Source organism: Populus alba, chromosome 4, assembly GCF_005239225.2.
Source record: "Populus alba chromosome 4, ASM523922v2, whole genome shotgun sequence".
NCBI classification, from domain to species: domain Eukaryota; kingdom Viridiplantae; phylum Streptophyta; class Magnoliopsida; order Malpighiales; family Salicaceae; genus Populus; species Populus alba.
The window spans coordinates 16,314,742-16,333,657 of NC_133287.1; the positions used below are offsets into that span (position 1 = coordinate 16,314,742).

General features: G+C 32.6%; 3 protein-coding genes and 1 non-coding gene across 4 annotated transcripts; all 4 read left to right on the forward strand.

Moving 5' to 3' along the window:
* Positions 1-2,293: 2,293 nt before the first annotated feature.
* Positions 2,294-3,875, forward strand: LOC118050739 (cold-regulated 413 plasma membrane protein 1). Its single transcript, XM_035061183.2, has 4 exons — positions 2,294-2,537; positions 3,053-3,160; positions 3,238-3,308; positions 3,444-3,875. Exons 1-4 carry the CDS (start codon positions 2,383-2,385, stop codon positions 3,695-3,697), a joined length of 588 nt encoding a protein of 195 aa, XP_034917074.1. The 5' UTR covers positions 2,294-2,382; the 3' UTR covers positions 3,698-3,875.
* Positions 3,876-6,510: 2,635 nt separating this feature from the next.
* On the forward strand, positions 6,511-6,584 carry TRNAI-AAU (transfer RNA isoleucine (anticodon AAU)). Its single transcript has one exon. It is a non-coding gene; the product is annotated as a tRNA-Ile (tRNA).
* A 5,574-nt stretch (positions 6,585-12,158) lies between these two features.
* On the forward strand, positions 12,159-14,712 carry LOC118050740 (mitochondrial import receptor subunit TOM6 homolog). The gene is made up of 2 exons (XM_035061184.2): positions 12,159-12,453; positions 14,463-14,712. The coding sequence occupies exon 1, from the start codon at positions 12,264-12,266 to the stop codon at positions 12,426-12,428; it is 165 nt and encodes a 54-aa protein (XP_034917075.1). The 5' UTR covers positions 12,159-12,263; the 3' UTR covers positions 12,429-12,453; positions 14,463-14,712.
* Positions 14,713-16,195: 1,483 nt separating this feature from the next.
* On the forward strand, positions 16,196-18,509 carry LOC118050742 (CASP-like protein 5C1). Its single transcript, XM_035061187.2, has 3 exons — positions 16,196-16,677; positions 18,015-18,147; positions 18,233-18,509. The coding sequence occupies exons 1-3, from the start codon at positions 16,547-16,549 to the stop codon at positions 18,425-18,427; spliced, it is 459 nt and encodes a 152-aa protein (XP_034917078.1). The 5' UTR covers positions 16,196-16,546; the 3' UTR covers positions 18,428-18,509.
* The last annotated feature ends 407 nt before the right edge of the window (positions 18,510-18,916 follow it).

Genomic DNA, 18,916 nt, shown 5'->3' on the forward strand with positions numbered 1-18,916 from the left:
AAATAATTTAAAATAAAAAAATCGATTTATTTAAAAGGAATTCTAAACACCATTTTTAGCAGGTTTGTGAGAAAAAAAATAAATTGTGGTACATACAATAGTTAAAGATACAAGTTAATTAATTTGAATCAATTTTAACAGTTGTAACTTGTTTAATTAATTTGAATCATGTTTTTTTTTTTTTTAAAAACATTTTTTTCAAAAAAATAATTTTTTAATTTTCTTTTTTTTCTAAAAAATAAGTTTTTTAGTATTTTTAGATTTTTTTGGATATATAATGAAGTTAAAAATAAAATTTAAAAAATAAAAAATATTATTTTAATATATTTTAAAATAAAAAATAATATTTTAAAAATCATCTGCATGCCAGCCGACGCGAAAAGAAATACCAAACCGCTGTAGTGATTGGTTGCCATCATGATGTCAATGAATAGTGATGACAGCAGCCGACATGCCAGCCGACGTAAAAAGAAATACCAAACCGCTGTAGTGATTGGTTGCCCACAATACCCTTTTGTTTTGTCATCTTTTGTTTTTTTTTTTTTTGTTTTTTTTTTCTAATTTATACCATGAAAAAAATAAATCAGATAAAGCAAGATGTGGAGCCCAAAAGGGCATAAGCCACAAGAATAGGGTTTCTTTATTTGTCCACTCTTTGAGTATATTAGTCATAATTGAAAAATAAAAATAAAAAATAAAACATGACACTGACACACACTTGTTCTTTTGTATAATGAAATTATTGTTGGAAGGATAATTTTGCTTTTCTTCTATTTTTTCTCGAAAAACCCTAAATTATGTTCTTTCTCTCTCACACGCTTCGAAAGAATTCCAAATTAAGTTTCTTTCTCTTGCAACTAGCAAGCTTAAAAAAACTCTTACTTCTTGAGTAAAGATAAATAAAATTAAATGGTTTATAAATAATTATTTCATACTTAGTTTGTGAAAATTCTCAGGAACAAAATTTATTGATATTATTTTAAAAAATATTTTTAGTTGGGCAAGTACATTTTTACAACTTAATTCCTAAATGAGTTTTGGAAACATAATTTAAACTTAAATTATAATCATTTTCTAGTTATGAGCTCATACCCAACATTTTTATTGGCTCGGACATGGTGCTTGAACCTAAATACTGAATTTCTCATAGGCTCAATATGGTACTCCAACCCCGACATAGTGTTGTAGTTTGAGCCTAGACATCGGGTGTGCTTAACGCCTTGTGGGCTCGAGTGTGTAGCTTCGGCTCACGTGCCATTCCCGGGCCTAGATGTGGACAATATTTTTTGTTTTTATTTTTATTTTTTTTTGTAATTTTTTCTTAATATTTTTTTGTTGAAGATCTATTATACAAAACTAAAAATAAAAAGGTGTTTAACTGTAACAATTACAACATTGTCCTATTTTTTCATTATGTTAAAAATTATTTCGAGATTTTACATTTTTTTTATTAATACTTATAATCTTTACTTTTATTTTATTACATGTAACTAACTTTTCATAATTATATTTTTTATTTGATATGTTAATAAAACCTAAACATTCATTCATTTGTGTTAAAAAAAAAATTATTCAACCCGCAGCAAGGCGAGTCGAATAGAAGTGTTAACATTTCTTTTTAATTATTTACATATATAATTTTTTATTTATTTAATTAAATACATGTATAATTTTTTTAATTTATAATTATAGTTTTATTAAGAAAAAATAACGTTTAAATAGCCTGTATATTTATTATCTAACTCACGATAAAGCACCAGTCAAATAGCTAGATATATTTATTTGTTGTTTACATTCCATATTTTATTTATTATAAACAACTGTCGGTGTAATAAAAAAAATAAATTTCATCTTTGAGATTTGGATAGTAATCAAGCCGACAATCACGATGTTAAGTAAATGCCTTATCTAAACCAAATCTAGGTTAGCATGCACACGTACACATGGATATTTTCAATTAATAATTAATTCTATCTCCATCCATATTACATCTTAGCATGAATTTAAATGTTTTTTTAAGCAGTTCATTATATGTTTTGTTTTCTAGTTACTTTGTACTTTGTAGATGAGATAAAATAATTTTTTAATATAAAATATCATTTATTTACATTCATCCAAAATTAACGTTTTATTTCAACCGAACACCAGACCATCAGTTGAAGGACAACTGGCATCAGAGCACCTGTTGTGTAGTTAAAGACCCTAGAAATATCTGGATATCCACTTGCCATAAAAAAGGCGACGTTTTCTGGCCACAAACAGACAATCAAATGATTTGTCTTTTGCCAGTTCTTACATGAAGAAATAGATAGCCAAGAGATATAAGAAGAGGAGAAGGGAAAAGAGAGAGAGCATCGGAGGGAAAAGAAAGGTTACTTGGCGATGAGGAGGGATCAAGAAATGGCAAGTGGATTGATTACTTCTGATTTTCAAGACTTTGCTAATGCTGCTAAGAAGCTAGCTAATCATGCTATCAAGCTTGGCGGGTTAGGATTTGGTACCACTTTTCTTGAATGGATCGCTTCTTTTGCTGCAATGTAAGCGTGCTTTGAAGTTTGATCCTTCTTTCTCTTCTTTATTTAACATTGCTGTTGTTGCATCGATCTTACTGATTTAGTGGCAAATTAAGACTTTTGTTGTTTCAAATTTAAAGGTGAACATGTTAGCTTGAATTTGATTGCTTAGGCTCGAGAATTATTGTTGATATCTGTGTGAATCAGCCTATCTTAAGCCTTACAATGAAGTAGGTGCTGCTTCTTAACCCATCATGTATAGGTGGGTATGGTGTCAATTTGCTTGTGTCTAAAAACAATTCTTGATAATTGGAAACTGCAAAGATCAAGTTATTGTGCGATAGCTACCTGGGTTTCTAGCAGTTGCTCTGTCAAAATCTTTGAAGAACATGATCAGTTCAGCAATGACTGCTATGTAGATGATTAGTTTTTCTTCAATCTTGCTGCTAGTTAACCATCTTATACTTCGTTTTTCTAGCCCACTTCGTCTCTTTTACTTTGCTACTGGATTAATATAACTTGAATTGTGCTCGCTGCAGTTATCTATTGATCTTGGATCGAACGAACTGGAAAACGAACATTCTTACTGGACTCTTAATCCCCTACATTTTCTTTACTCTTCCTTCAATATTGTTCAACGTGCTCAGGTCAGTTTACACTCTTCGACCAGCATTTTATAGCTTACCCACCCCATTTTTGTCATTATTGATTTGTTTCTGTGCAGGGGAGAGGTTGGAAAATGGATTGCTTTCGTTGCTCTTATATTGCGTCTTTTCTTCCCAAAACATTTCCCAGGTATGAAGCTGCTTTCTTCATTAATTTTCCTGGCCATTACGATTTGCCGTTGCCATTTTATATGCGTTTAGACTAAAGGATCATCAACTTTCTCGGCAATCTATGCAAGACAACTAATTATGTCTCTTATTGCAGATTGGCTTGAATTGCCTAGTGCTCTGATTCTTCTAATAGCGGTGGCTCCCAGTTTGTTTGCGAACACGGTAAGGAATGATTGGATTGGTTTGGTCATATGTTTAGCCATTGGATGTTATTTGCTCCAAGAACACATCCGGGCATGTGGCGGGTTTAGAAACTCCTTCACAAAAGCAAATGGCATATCCAACATTGTTGGCATAATACTTCTGTTTGTTTATCCTGCCTGGGCAATTGTGCTTGATATCCTTTGAGCACAGAGTACCTCAGCAGATGCTCATTGTATCCATGCCAGCAGCTTTCTTGATTTATGGTTGTTTTGTTGTATTATCAGTTTGTTGAGACGTTAAAATTCGCTGTGTTTGATGTATTATCTGTTTGATGGACAAGCACTCTGTTCAATGGACAAACTTTGAAGGATTCTTGTGTTGTGTTCTAACCTGTAATAAAACAAATTATATGTTGTGTCCCCCACATTCGGAGCTGTTGTTAATGTAATATGGGCCATGTTATGATGATCATGTTCTTCTAAATAGCCTCCGGAGATGGTTTTATAAGAACGAAAACATGTTCACCCCCATCTTCCCAACCTTCATTAGAGGGTTGGGGTACCGAGACCTTTCCTATGAATGGAGATCACAGTTTTGAACAGAGGTTCAATGGATAACAACAAAATCAAAGGTTACTGATGTTGTAAGTGTTTTCATTTCCAGCGGGGATCACGAAGCTACAGAGGTAGAATCTGCAATGCAGTCTTCAAGTTCAGACACCTGCGTGATGAGCTGAGTTCAATCTTTTTTAGATCAGTTTGTGTTTTCTGATTCTTAATTATTCTGACATCCATTAAGATTCACCGATTGACTAATGAATGCTTTACCAAGATTCTGTGGTAAAGATATTCACCACATTGTCCCTCGAAAAATTAAACGACCCCAAGAGAATGAAAATGAAATAAATGTGCTGTTTTGAAAAAATTAAAAGAGAAATAATTAACAGGAAAAGATTGGAGGCTTAGACCAATAAGGAGAATCAGATAATTAAACAAATAGCTTGATAAGTATAATAAGAAAATACAAACACAAAAATTCTTTTGATAATTATAACATTTAATTTTTAATTTGTTAAACTTGGATTTTAGATGGTCACTGTTAGTATAACCGGTTGATCTGTTTGCTTCATGTGGTCAATCAGTTGATCTGTTGAGGCTGCCTCAACCTCTTCTTTTAAATCTATCTCTTCCTTCTTTTCCTTTGCTTTATCCATGTCATCTCTTGGAAATATTCAGACCTATCTCATTTTGAAAAGAATTTGTGTGCACACAAATCCTCTTGAATTTCATGAACTCTTTACTCCTGAACTTGTAATTTTCCCATGAGATCTTGGATTGAAAGAACATTTATATTTTGCGATTCCTCTATTGCGACCACCATATAATAGAATTTTTTCTTGTAAAATATTCTGAAATATCTTCCAATTCAAGTATATATAAACTTTTTCAAAGTCACCATGTAGCTTTTATAGATGTATTTTTTTCTCACATTGTTAGTTTCTTGGTTTGATTCTTGTAAAATTTCTCATAATTGCTTGGCGGTGGTTGCATTGGCTGCTATCTTTCTCACATTGTTATAATAAGGATACCAGTATATATACTATTGTAAACTATAGGAACCCCACAAAATATGCTTTGCTTCAATTCTTGATTAACGTCCTCCATCAAGTTTCTTACATCCTATAAGCAGAATGCAAGGAAAACCTCAGTACATACAATTCAAAGGTGATTAGGTTAAAGAGCAAACGGAAACATAAATAACAACAGAAGGCAAGCAAACATTGCAAAATTTCATTATTGATCTTACCCCTCTCCAAAATCCTATGGAAGCACCTTTGTAGATGCAACAGGTCTCAATTATTTGACCATATACATGGGCCAGGGGTAGGAAAGAGAAGTATGAATCTTCTTCCGCTGCCTATAAACACAGAAAACTCAAACTTAGATCATTTCTAAACTATAAACACACAAAATCAAGGCATTTTGCCCGAAGATGAAAACTAGTCTGTTTCCTAGGAGAGAATTGGAGAAATATCAAATTCCTAACTTGAGGGGGGAAGTCAGAAATGATTTGAAAACATAATTTGTGTTTAGTTGTTCACCGCTCTGTCTGTCAGAAAAAAGTTATCTGGTCCACGGACAATACTTCTGCCATGAGAGCCCCGTTGGCTACGATAACACCCTTTGGCTCTCCTGTTGTTCCACTACTGTACATTATTGTGCAGACATCAGTCTTCTTTTTTGGAGGTAATTCACAATCCAAACTCCCCTGTGAAAATTTGGGCAGTGGTGCAAAACTCTTAAGAACGCAACTTGAATGACTACCAAAACATGAAGGATTAATTTAACGTAAAGAGTAAAATGATCAATTATGAAAGAGGAGAAGCCCATGTAAACATCATAACAACTGAGGAAATTCTTTCCATGAAAAGCAAGATACTCCCAGTTCTTCAGCTTCCTTCTTTTACATGTCAGAAATGTTTCCAAAGTTGACAATAGCTGACAATCGTCACTCTGGAGTATCCTCTCAAAACTTTTCAAAAAGAGGAGCTTTTAGGAGTCTATGGACCTACTTTTTAAATGTGAAGAGCGCCATGGAAGGCAAGATAAAATCTGCAAAAAGAGCAGCCATTGTGTGAATCAAATTAACAACACATTATATGTAATTTACTAAAATTCTGAAGACGATCAATATTCCGCTGTGAGATATAAGAACATTAATTCTCAGTTCGGATAGAATGAGAACTTACTGAAGAGTGCTTGCTCTCTTGGACACAGGCTAAAGAAACTTCAGCATGGTTGATCAACTTCATAGCATCAGGCCCTTTATTTGGCAAAAAACGTTTATAAGTGAGATTTCAACAGGTCATTCTAGAATTGAATAGAGGCTCAGAGCCAAGAACTCAAATTCAAAATGTTTGCCTATTTATATTCTTGGAATTTAGAAGGATGGAGTCTTTTAAGACAATTTCAGTTTCATATTATTAATAATATGAAACATAACACTAATCAACAAACGGCCTATTAGCTCAGTTGGTTAGAGCGTCGTGCTAATAACGCGAAGGTCGCAGGTTCGAAACCTGCATGGGCCAATTTATATTTTATAATCACTTTTGTCCCTCTACTTTTCAAATTTATTCAAACTAAGCCCTTTACTTGAAGTCAAAGGCGACTCGTAAGGGGATATTCAATTTTTGTCACTATTTCGAGCCTCTTACGATTTCGAGCGTTGTCTCTGTGAAATTATAACATCACAGTTCTAAACACCCAACGACGCAAATGTGAATTATAAAGCTAATTCGTTGCCTAAAAATGATCACTTCGAGCTCGCAAGGTGTGCGCCTGAGAAACGCCAGCAAAACATTCGATCTGAGCCTGAGAATGCAAAGCATGAAAAACATTTCAACCTGTACTTTTAACGAGACAGCACCTCTCTTTGCACAAGGGATCAATTTTATACCCGAAGAACTACTGCCAAGGAGACTCTAATCCAGCAGGCAAATCCATGACGCCATCTTTGGCATAAATGGTTTTATAAACAGGCTCTGCTGATGGTTTTCCATCATTTTCCGGTCTTGATTCTTCAACCTTTACTATGAACTCCGTTGACATTGTGTGACAAAATGAAAGGACTGCGGCGCCCCGCGCGTGGGGTGGAGCTAAAATTATTTGATAGGAGAGCCAAAATAATATAAAAAAATATAATTTTTTTTTTAATTTACTATACATGAATTGTAAAAATAAAAACTGTATGATTTAGTTTTATTCAAAGAAGTAATTACAAACATATGACAATCTTTGTATAAGATAAGAGGTTTAAAACAATACCAAATTGAGTCAAAGCTATGAAGTTAATTTCATCTTCATAATGTATTCATCACTTTAATTTTGTTGGTCTTCGTACCTATCAAATATAAACATACAAAATATATAAGACACATTAGCTAAAGCGATGCATTATTTATGTTTGATAAAACTTTAAAATAAAGTAAAAAATCATAAAGAATGATTCTTACATATTTATTTTAATTGCGCTCGTCGTTCTTTCATAGAGTAGAAATCATCGATTATCATATCACTTGTGAATCTTTCAGCACTTTCTTTTTCTATATAGACAATCAAATAATTTGCAAGAAAATCATCCTCCATCCGATTGCGAAGTCTTGTTTCAACAATCTTCATCGCTGAAAAAGCTCGTTTAGTAGTTGCTGTCGAAACAGGAAGAGTCAAAATAAACCGATCAACCTGTCAACGAGTGGATAAATTGTTGATTTTTCTGTTTCAACCAATCCTTGACATAATTCAGCAATCGATGACATAATCTTTAACTTTGGATGATTGGGTACATCAAGCTCATAATGCTGCAACTGAAATCTCAAATGAGTTTTTCTTGGTCAGAAAAGTCTTCATGATAGATCTTGTCAACAAGCAAGCATATATCTTCAACACTGAATAATTTATAGTTATTTTTAAAATTTAAAGTTGTGCTCAACTTAAGAAGCTCGATCGCCTGCTCATTGAATTTATTATTTAGCTCTTGCAATTGTTGATCAATGATAGTTGTAAATATATCAACTCGATAGTGATGCTCAACTGTTATTGATTTTGTTTTACGGCGAGATTGTCCCACATTAGAAAAACAAGCATTCATATCAGGAACTTCAAAGTCTTGATGTTTACAAAATGATGTCACTTCTTCTAAAAGAGTTTTCCAACCATCATCTCTTAACTTTTGAATTAAAATCTTTGTGGTAGTCACCAAATGCATAGTATTTAAAATGTCTTGAGATTTCTGTTGCAAAGCTTGGTAAAGCACATCAGTAATTCCCATAACATTCTTCATTATATGCAAGATGAATGCAAAATCAAATGACATTAGCAACTTAAATGAAAAAGCCGCATCACCACGTTGAGAATAAGGAGATCCATCTAAAGCGATGTTTTCAAGAACCAAGCAAGTTGCCCCATATATTTTTATCAAACTGCAAATTGATTTGAAATGCGAACTCCATCTGCTATGTCCAGGTCGTTGCAAACCACCTACTTGATTAACTCCTTTACCCGTTTCAATCTCACCAATAACAACTAAATGTTCAATTGTAGCTGCTTGAAAAGCCTGTAATTCATCATTACCCTTGTAAGAAGCACTAACAATGTTAATAATAAAAATCAAGTTCTGAAAGAAAGTATGAACATCAAATATTTCTCTAGCTGCAGCAATAAGAGCCAATTATAATTGATGAGCTAAGCAATGTACATAATATGCATAAGGGCAATCATTAATAAATAAAGCTTGCAATCCATTCCACTCTCCACGCATATTACTAGCACCATCATACCTTTGGGCCCTAATATTTTGAACATCAAGATTGTGATGAGATAAAACAAAGGAAATCTCTTTCTTAAAAGTTGAAGCAGTTGTATCTTTGACATGAACTATATCCAAAACGCATTCTCGTATAAATCCACCTCTATCAACAAACCTTATAACAAGGGTCATTTGCTCTCTTCTAGATTTATCTCGAGCTTCATCAACAATTAAGCAAAATCTTGCATCACCAATCTCATGATGAATTGAAGACTGAACATTTCTAGCAAAGACATGTAAAATTTCTTTTGAATTTGATGCGAGGTGTATTTAGCATTTTGTGGAGCATTATCCAAAATAAGAGCACCTACTTGTTCATTGTATGATGTTAAAAGTTCCAACATTTCAAGAAAATTACCTTGGTTTTTTTATTCTAGACGTTCATCATGTTCTCTAAAAGCACATGCTTGAAATGTAAGCCAACGAACAATATCTATTGAAGCTTTAATACGCAATCGATTATTTAGAATTTCTTGAGTAGTTTGCCTCTTAACTACTTTCTCAATATGACATGACTGATTTTTCAAATTTTCTAAGCACCTGGTAGCAAATCTATGAGCTGAATTCAAACTTTTTCCCATATGAGTTAAAAAAGCACATCGTTCCCCATCATTAACTTTCTTCCAACAATTGAATCCTTTAATAGTAAATGTGTCTGATCCTGGTTTTCCAGATGACTTACTTGAAAATAGATAGTAAGGGAAACAAAATGCAGTATTTTTCTCTGAATATTCAAGCCATGGATAACTTTTGAACCAATGAGACTGAAATCGACGAGGATGTTTTTTACCAGTCAACGGATATTAAGACATCAAAGATTGATATGGCCCCAAATTAATGTATGCCCTTCTAATTTTATCTTGTTGATTAACTGGGTATTTCCAAATTTAAGGACGATTGCTTGGATCTCTAATTAGATGAGCAGTGTCGATTCTAGTTGGAGGCTGCTCATTAATCAATGCAGGTTCTTCATAAATTGTAGCACATTGGGGTTGTTCAACCATAACTTCAACATTACACGTTGGAGTTGATTCACTAGGCTATGAGTTATCAATATTTTTTCTCTTTTTCTAAAAAAAAAAATCAATTCTTCTTATTTTATTCATGGTTCAACCTAAAATCAAAACATCATAAATTTTTATTGTTTCCTATTTAAAAAATAAATGCAAATAACGATGTGTTGAAGCAATAGTCAGAACCAAAAATAAATTTTTACATGTAAACAACATTGACATATGAAAGTAAAATTAACATATTAAAAAAAAATTGATATATAAAATCATATCTAACATAAAAAATGGGATTACTGGTTCCTAAATAAAAAACTTACATTGAATCCTAAAAAAAAAACTTACATTGAATCAAAGTTGGGTATACGCTCTTCAAAGAACTCAATTTGGCTAGAAAGATTGTGTTTAATTGTATATTGGATCTGGTGATAGTAAGGTACATGTGAAAATTTTTTTGATAATTTTTGGTGGCTCTGCTAAAAACAAATGTAAAAAAATCCAAGCATAATCGAAACAAACAAACCCATAAAATATATCCAATTAATTAGAAAAAAAATATTCACTATAATAAGAAATAAAAAAATGATAAAACTAGTAGATCTGAAAAAAAAAAAGCAGAATTATATATAAATATATATATATATATATATATATATATATATAATTCTTAACAAACATAAAAAAAAATTAAATTACTAATTACCTTGATGAAGAATTAATTGATAGGCAGTAGTAGCTTTGCTTTACCTTTATGTTTTGTATTATTAATATTTTTGGTTAGGGTTGCAAACTTGTAGAGAAAAAAGAGAGAAAGACAGTAAAACCGTAAAGGAAAAAAATAAAATTAAAAAGCTTATTTAGCCGTTTACATAGAGATATGGATATAGCTTTAAAATCAAACATAATTAATAAAATAATAATTTAGTATTAAAAAATCTATTATTTATTATATTAAAAAAAGAAAGTTTTGTAAGGGCCTGGGTCCTTGCTGGTTTCCCCTTGGTTCTGCCGCTGGGTGTGGGGTGCAACTGGTTATTTCAAGAGGATGGACAGCAAGAGATGGGGTTGTTGTTGTATATATATAATATATATATATATATATATATATATATATATATTGTTCCACCGATATATACATAGACTGCTAAATCGGTGGAACAATAAATTAATTACTAATAAAAGTTAATTTGTAGGTGGTGCTCGAAAAAAAAAACTCAAATTTTTACATACATGATTGGAAGCCATATGCATTAGAAGGCGTTACAAATTCTTGATTGAAATCGATTTTAATTATAAAAATAAATAATTTTAATGTTAATAATTTTTTTAATAAGAGTTTATTTAAGATGTTTTTTTTTTCTTAAATTTACTTAAAAAGATAGATTTAAAACTAAAATTATTTTTGGTTTTGGATTGATTGTGGGTTTTAGATTCAATATTTAGATTGTTAAAAGTTATAAATATGTTTTATGAGTGTTTTTTGTTTTGTTTTGTTTTTACAAGTTAAAATATGGTTAAAAAATAAGTTTTTCTTAGTTTAAAACAATTTAGCTTAATTTTTTAATGATCAAAGATTGCTGGATTCTGGACAGGATAGGTGACTTTTTTTTTTTTTTCCAAATAATTAAAGGATAGATTATCTTACCCTTAAAAAACTTAAAAAAATAAGGCATGCTCTAGCCTCCATGCTTGGGTTTTTCTCTAGAGGTCCAGGAGGTCCTTTTTTTTTTTTTTTTTTTATCCATTATAATTTAGATTTTTAAAATTTTTTTTGTTTATTTTATTTTTATTTTTATCACTTTATATTTAATTAATTATGAATTGAGAAACAAAATTTATTTTGATTTGATTTTTTTTTTCCAATCACCTTGATATTTTATTAGTTTTTAATTTTATAAACAACTATTTTATATAAAATTTATAAAGAAATTACTTAATTCAATTGAGTCCATAAAACAGGTCACAAGATTAGTAGATTAACTTCGACTAGATAGGTATCGAACTTCATAATTCTTTTTGTTGCATAAATAATTTTTGATTTATTTAATTAGATATATAAATAAATTTTTGAATTATAGTATTTTAAATTTTATTATGTATAAATATACATAATAAAAATCTGCAAATATATTTTTTCAAAGAAAAAATATTTGACCCGCTTTAAAGCGTGGGTCAAATAGTTACATTCAGAAAAAAACTGGAGGATCAAAACTATAAACCAAAAGATCTCGAATTGACTGCACATGTGTTAAGTCAACCGCACGTGCGTGAAAATACCCTAAAACCCAAAATCCCCAATCCCTCAAGGAAAATAAAAACTGCAGCATCTAGGGTTTTAGACCAAGCGAAAACAAAAACACATATCAAAACCAAAAGGAAAATAGAAAGAGACAATGTTTCCAGGAATGTTTATGAGAAAACCAGACAAAGCAGAGGCTTTGAAGCAGTTGAAATCACACGTGACCATGTTTGGTGCCTGGGTTGTTGTGCTCCGTGTCACTCCTTATGTTCTTCATTACCTCTCTGATGAAAAAGATGAGCTCAAGCTCGAGTTCTAGATCCCTTCTTTCTTTCTTTCTAAAGGTATTTAAATTTTCTAACTTTCTTCTTCTTTTCGTGGCTTATTTTACTGTTCTGGGAGGTTTTTTTTTTTTTTTTTTTTTTGTAGATTTTAAGGACTACCGGAAATCGATTTTTGTTTAGTTTTTGGGTTCTTGGACAGTTTTGGGGGATGGTTATCTTTTTCATTTTCTGTTTCCCGGTAGGAGTTTAAATTGTCATACAGAATAAAACCCTTTTGACTTTAAAAGATGGATCAGTTTATGAAGGGGTTTTTCTCTATCCGTGATCTTGAGAAATTGTTGCTCTGTAAATAAAGGTGTAGACCAATAACATGGAATGCGTAGAGCCTGAAATTGTGAGTTTTCTTGTTTAGGGAAGTGAAACTGGTACTTTATTTTGAGTTGGTATGTAACTCTGCTGCAAATGTGGTGTGATGGATGATGGAAATAATTTGAGTTGAAGTTTTTAAATGCACGGATGCTTAGAATCCGTAAATGTCAAATTAAGGGCCAATGTGAGTTTGGAACAAGGAAGGGAAACGTCTTCCTTTTCTTCCTTGGGTTTGGTTTAAGAAGCTTATGGTGACGAGTGGGTGAAGCAGATAGTAGAGAAAGATGGAGTTGAGGGTATCAACTGTGTTATTCCCCAGGTATTTACAGGAAGAAACAGTGAATTGTGAGTCATTAGAAAATTAGACATTTTTTATAATAAAAAAAGGTGTTCAAAGTGAAATGATGGAATGTTTGTAGTGGGGGGCTTGGTTCCATTTCAAATTCAATATGATGGTTAAGCTGAATGAGGAGGATTTCATTGGGTTTTGATGTTAGATAAATTCTTCATGTGAAAAAAACGAAGTTTATGAAGTTTACTGGCTTGGGTTATCTTTTTTAATTGTCAAATTGTTGCACACACCAATGTGGTGTTATTATCCTGGACCTCCTGGGTCCTAGTTCATTCTGGTCATTTAGAAGTATTTGCGTTTTTATTCTTGAATATTAAAGACCTGATACTTTTGTGTCTTGAGGATTGTGGATTTGTTATGTGCAAATGTTTCAAGTTGTATGGTGCTGACAATCAATCTCAGAGCTGGCTTGCTCAATAGACCTTTTTTCCTTGACAAGTAAATGTTAGGGACAATTTCCAGCACTGATTGCACATTGTGTTCGCTATAAATTGCCCTCGCATCAGAGTTATTTATACTAATTTGGTGGGTTGCAGAATTAACTTTTAGTGTATTGCCTGGTTAGCATGTAAAGTGCTGTAAGAATTGATCAATTACTTACTAACTAGTTGTCCAGAATACCAGGAAGCTTCAGGTTGTTTTTAGGCATCCAATTTGGTGGGGTTGTAAATTAACTTTTAGTAAATTTCTGTTCTTTCTGCTGTTTTATTTTGTCCATTTTTTTTACTTGCATTTGCTCAAGTTCCTTCTTATTTGTTTCTTCAGTTTTTTGAACTGTCCAGGAAATGTTTTTGTTGTGTTGTTGCCATCTTTCATTTTTGTTTTTGTGCTAGAGTGTTGCATGTGCTTGTGCATGCGCGCACATGCATCAGGTTCTTTGAGATTTCTTGTCTATTTAGCAATGATGATCTTTGCTCATTAGTGTTAATTTAATTTGATGGCTATTACTGTGCATCCGAAGATCAGAGAATATGTTTCAATGAAGCACTCTGAGAAGCATTTTTTGTTGTTTGAAACCCATTTTTCATCTATGAGAGTGTCATATATATTTTTTGTTCACTGGCTTGTTTTAAGTTGCTAATTCGTCACCATTGCTTGATGCACAACATTTGGCAAGCTTTTATTCTCATTATTTTTGGAGTTTTCTTTTAAAGACTGTTTTTTTCAAAGTTGTTAGATCGTGCATCATTAGATGAGCTTTAAATTGCTAGAAACCATTAATATAACTTGAGCTCTTATTTGTATGATACCAGTGTAAGAACTGTATTTTTTTTTTTTTAATTTCTTGTCTCTGATTTTATTTACAGCTCTTAAATATATTTATTTAATCTACTTTCTGCTACTGCAGTGGTCCTGGAGGAGACGAATTCTTTTGAGATGAAGATGAGTGTCTGACCTTCTATCTATTTGCATTCTTTTTCTTTCAGATGAAAGTATGTGAGGTTAGCTTGTCCTTACATTAGATCATCATTTCTAGCTTCTTGTGACTTTGGAGATTCAATACTTTGATACTAAATAATGGCTGATTAAGGATTTAATCCATGGAATGTACTTTTGGTTTCATTTTAGTAGCATAGAAAGAATTTATTTCTGTATTATTTCTGAATGGTGTTTTCTGTGGTACCACTCTGGGTACGGTAGTTATTTCCTCCTGGCAATGCAGATGATTTTTCTTTTACTGAAGGGGGAAGAAGGGATTGGAGCCTGGCAGGGTGGGAGGAGGGAGGTGATTTTGCGGGTTTAACCTTCATGTATGTTTCTATTCAGTCGCCGACCCGTCGACAAGGGTCGGCGACGCCTTTGTTGCATTTTGATGATCTTTGAAATAAAAGTTTGAAAGCAAGAGGAATTGGAAACTGCGAAGGAGTGATAAATTTCTCTAGTGCAACTAGAAAGTTTACAGAAACATTTCATTTCTCCCCAGCGAGACAGGCAGCAACCGCTGGCTCATAAGCAATTTTGCATGGATAATTGGTTTCAACGTTAAGAAGGTATCTGATTTGGTGTTAGAGGCTATTTGGAATGAATTTTAAATCGAGTTATTTAATTGAATTTTTTTTGTTTAAAATTAATTTTTTTTATTATTATTTTGATATATTAATATAAAAAACAATTTTTTAAAAATAAAATAATTATTTTAATATAACAAATAAAAAATATTTTGAAAAATAATGATGATGCCGGCCAGTGTATAACGACAACATGGAAACAACCTTATAACTGGTTGCCGACAGGCGATGCCAAGTCAGTAGGGCAAGCTTTATCCACAATTGCGTTGAGCCAACGTGATTTGAGCTGTTTTACCTTTTAACTTTAAACCCTTTTGCTTTGCAATGCAAAAAGAGAAAATACCAAACTCTCAAAAGCACGCTTCCATGGTATCTCACTGTTTCCTATTTTTGTCTACGAGTACGGTTCACCTGCAATGTTTCATCTGTAGATCTTTCATTTCATTGCAGTTGAAATATAGTTTTATTATTTTTATAAATTTTTTTTTAATTAATTTTTTTTAAATATTTTTAGATTATTTTAATATGTTCTATCAAAAATAAAATTTGATATGAATAAAGATGGCATAAAAATCATGCCAAAAAAATCATATGAAGAATTTAGAGCCATCAAGTGTCATACTTGTTCTTCTTCTTTCTTTGATTATTTATGGGCTTGAAAATTCAAATTCTCTTCTTAACCATTCAAAAAATGTCATGAATTTTTTTGGAATATAATTATAATTATTTTTTAAAATATTTTTTTTACTTAAAAATATATTAAAATGATATATTTTTTTTAAAAAACCAATTTTATAATCAGCACATCAAAATATTTGAAAACACTAAAAAATATTAATTTAAAATAAAAAAATAAAAAAATTCAAATTTTCTTAAAACCATTTTTAAAATATAAAAACAAAAACAGTATATAAGACTCCACCCACAAGAATCTTTTCCAATGACTTTTGTGGTGGCATTTTCATGGACAAGGAAAAATGGACTTGATCTGTCGGTTCATTTGAGGAAATTCTATGTATTATCAACTCCGGTTCAAATTATAATAGAGAATTAGTAAAAAAAAAAAAAAAGTTAGTTGCCGTATAGCGTTTCCTTGCACAATCGTCATCTCCTTTACACTATCCCGTCTTTTCTTCCTAAGTAACTATAATAAAAGAAAATAAAATAATTGCCGTATCACGTTTCCTTGCAAACAAATTCTTCCATCTCTCCGCCGCTGGCAATTTCCTTAGCTAAGCAAGAAAAGGCCAAGGATGATGATCAATTCTTGGCATAACACACACAAATATTAGAGACATTTGGATTGATTTATATGGAAAGTATACTGGAATGGAGGTGGCTATGGTTGAGAATTGAAGGGATAATAACAAGATAGGACTTCAAAAGAAGGCAATCCAAGAAGAAGATCCCATGCAACAAAGCCATGGATGCTGTACCTGGTTCAGTAGGGACGAGTGCCAGCTTCTCTTTGAGACTGGGCCAGACCATCTTCTCTTCCGCTTCTCTTCTTTTCATGTCTCTGGGTGTTGAGTTCTACACCTACACTGCTTTCTGGTAATCTTGCTTCTTTATTTTCATCTCGTTCGTGAAAGTTGATCTAGCGTGTTCAGTTTTTATTTTGTTCTATTGCAATACAAAGGTTACATTTCCAGTTTCAATGGCACAATCAAAAACCAAATTCGAGGAGACAGATTACAGTAATTCCTAAATTAATTCATTTGTCAGTTTGGATCGATCGCGAGCCAAAGCAGCATCCTTAGACCAATAATGAAAATATCCTTGCCTCAGATTTTACACGACCTCTTAGGTTTTGGTTGCTGATTTGTTTGTTGGTAGAAAGAAGAGAATAATTGGTTCCATTGTAATTGTCGAGAAAGTAGACCAGGAAAATCTTTTGTTTTAGTGCTGTCGGATTTTCAAAATAATCCTGAAAATAGAATTTATCCACTCAACAAATCGAAGTTACTTGAATTCCCCTTCTTCTTAGTTTGTATCAAATGGTGCTGTTCAACATTGGCCATTCAAGGATCAATATGTTGGAAATTTAGAAGCTAATGAAATTTTCAGATTTGGGTTTTATGGAGATTTTCTCAGCTGGTATCAAGATTCTGTAGCGTGAGGTCTACAATCTTGGTATCCTTATCACTCTTTGTTTTCCTGAACCCAATCAAGAGCTTTGAGAAATTTAATTCGATGAACTAAAATGGATTGCTTATTCCCTCAAAATTTTAATTTCTGCTCTTAGCTTTCCTAGGATGGAAGTAAATCTTCTTCCGTTAGGTGTGCTCTTGGTGATGAATCTTCTGTTTGCACAACCAACTTCCTGGGACTGCATTCTTGCTGGTATCGTTGACAATATTTCATCCGACTTGAATTTAATTTTAAATTAGTTTATCACTGTCAGAGTCTGTGTACTCCCCCTGTTAGATCTCTTGCATTTCCTTGTCCAAATTGTTTCAGTTTTATTGCTCATTCACCTTCTTTTTTCAAAGGTTCACCTTCTCCCTCTACACGTCATGTTCTTCCCGTCCCCCTTAAATGAAATGCAGTACAATGTGTGTGATGACACATAATACAGCAATGTGATCCATTCCGTCTATAAGAGCTAGTTTAGCCTGCTGGTTGTTGGCTCCATGTGGTATGTTTCCTCCATTCTAAACCATTGGAAACCATGTGCTAGTTTGGCCCAGCTTTTTGTCCAAAACTTGGAAGACTTTAACCATCACCTTCTTAAGAAAGGAGTAAATATTTTGATCAAACAACGGATGCTTTTACTTGCAACAATGCCATTTGATCAGCATATTGAGTCATCAGAAGCCCTTCATGGTTTTTTCTGCTTTTAGCAAACACTGCTTCAATGTTTTCAATTTTTTAGCATGCTTGTTTTTCAGCTACTTGGTTACAATCATGGGTTTGACTATTCCATGGAGTTTCACACTGGCAATAGTTGATGGATACTCTGTTCTGGTCAAATGCCCTGTTCGAGAACCGGGAATACTTCTGATTATTGTCCTTGGAGATTGGGTATGTTCCATCTGCGATTTGTCCAAAACTAATTGATGCATTTATTGGAACTCCTTGTAACAAATTCCATCATGATACACGGCAGGTCTTATCAACTCTAACATTAGCTGCAGCATGCTCAACAGCTAGTGTTGTGGATCTCCTGCTCCACTCTGATGGATCCTTTTGCCCTCCAAAGTTCTGCAGCAGGTATCAAATATCGGCTGCCATGGCTTTCTTGTCTTGGTTTCTGTCTATGGCTTCATCTCTTTTCAATCTTTGGTTACTCCCGTCTTTGTGATTTTTCACTCACTGTTCAAAAGAAATTTTTTGTGATTGGTGCAAGATTGTTAATGATATATATATAAAATCCAAGTTCTGTACGTTTACATGCTCAAAGTTGTGAAAAAGGTGGATCTAAAACCACACGGTTACAAATTTGTTGATTTATTTGCGAAACAGTACATAACAAGGTTTAATGTAACTTGATAAAAGATCAAGAATGTTTTGTACTTTACATGCATAAACATAGAAAAATCGTACTCTGGCCTTTATGTCCAAAGCTTTCAATGTGGGTCTCCTCCAGAATTACTCCTGTTTCCTGATTTAAAACCAAAGGGCCCCTGTAATCAATTCTGAACTTCCACAAACTCAACACTCACTTCACTCAAATCTCTGTTGTGGTACTTGCTAGGAGTAACTGAAGTTACCGTGGCCTGCCTGCTGGTAAAATATATCTCGCTCATATAACATCCACTTCCAATGTAATTGGAAGAATTAACCTGAAATT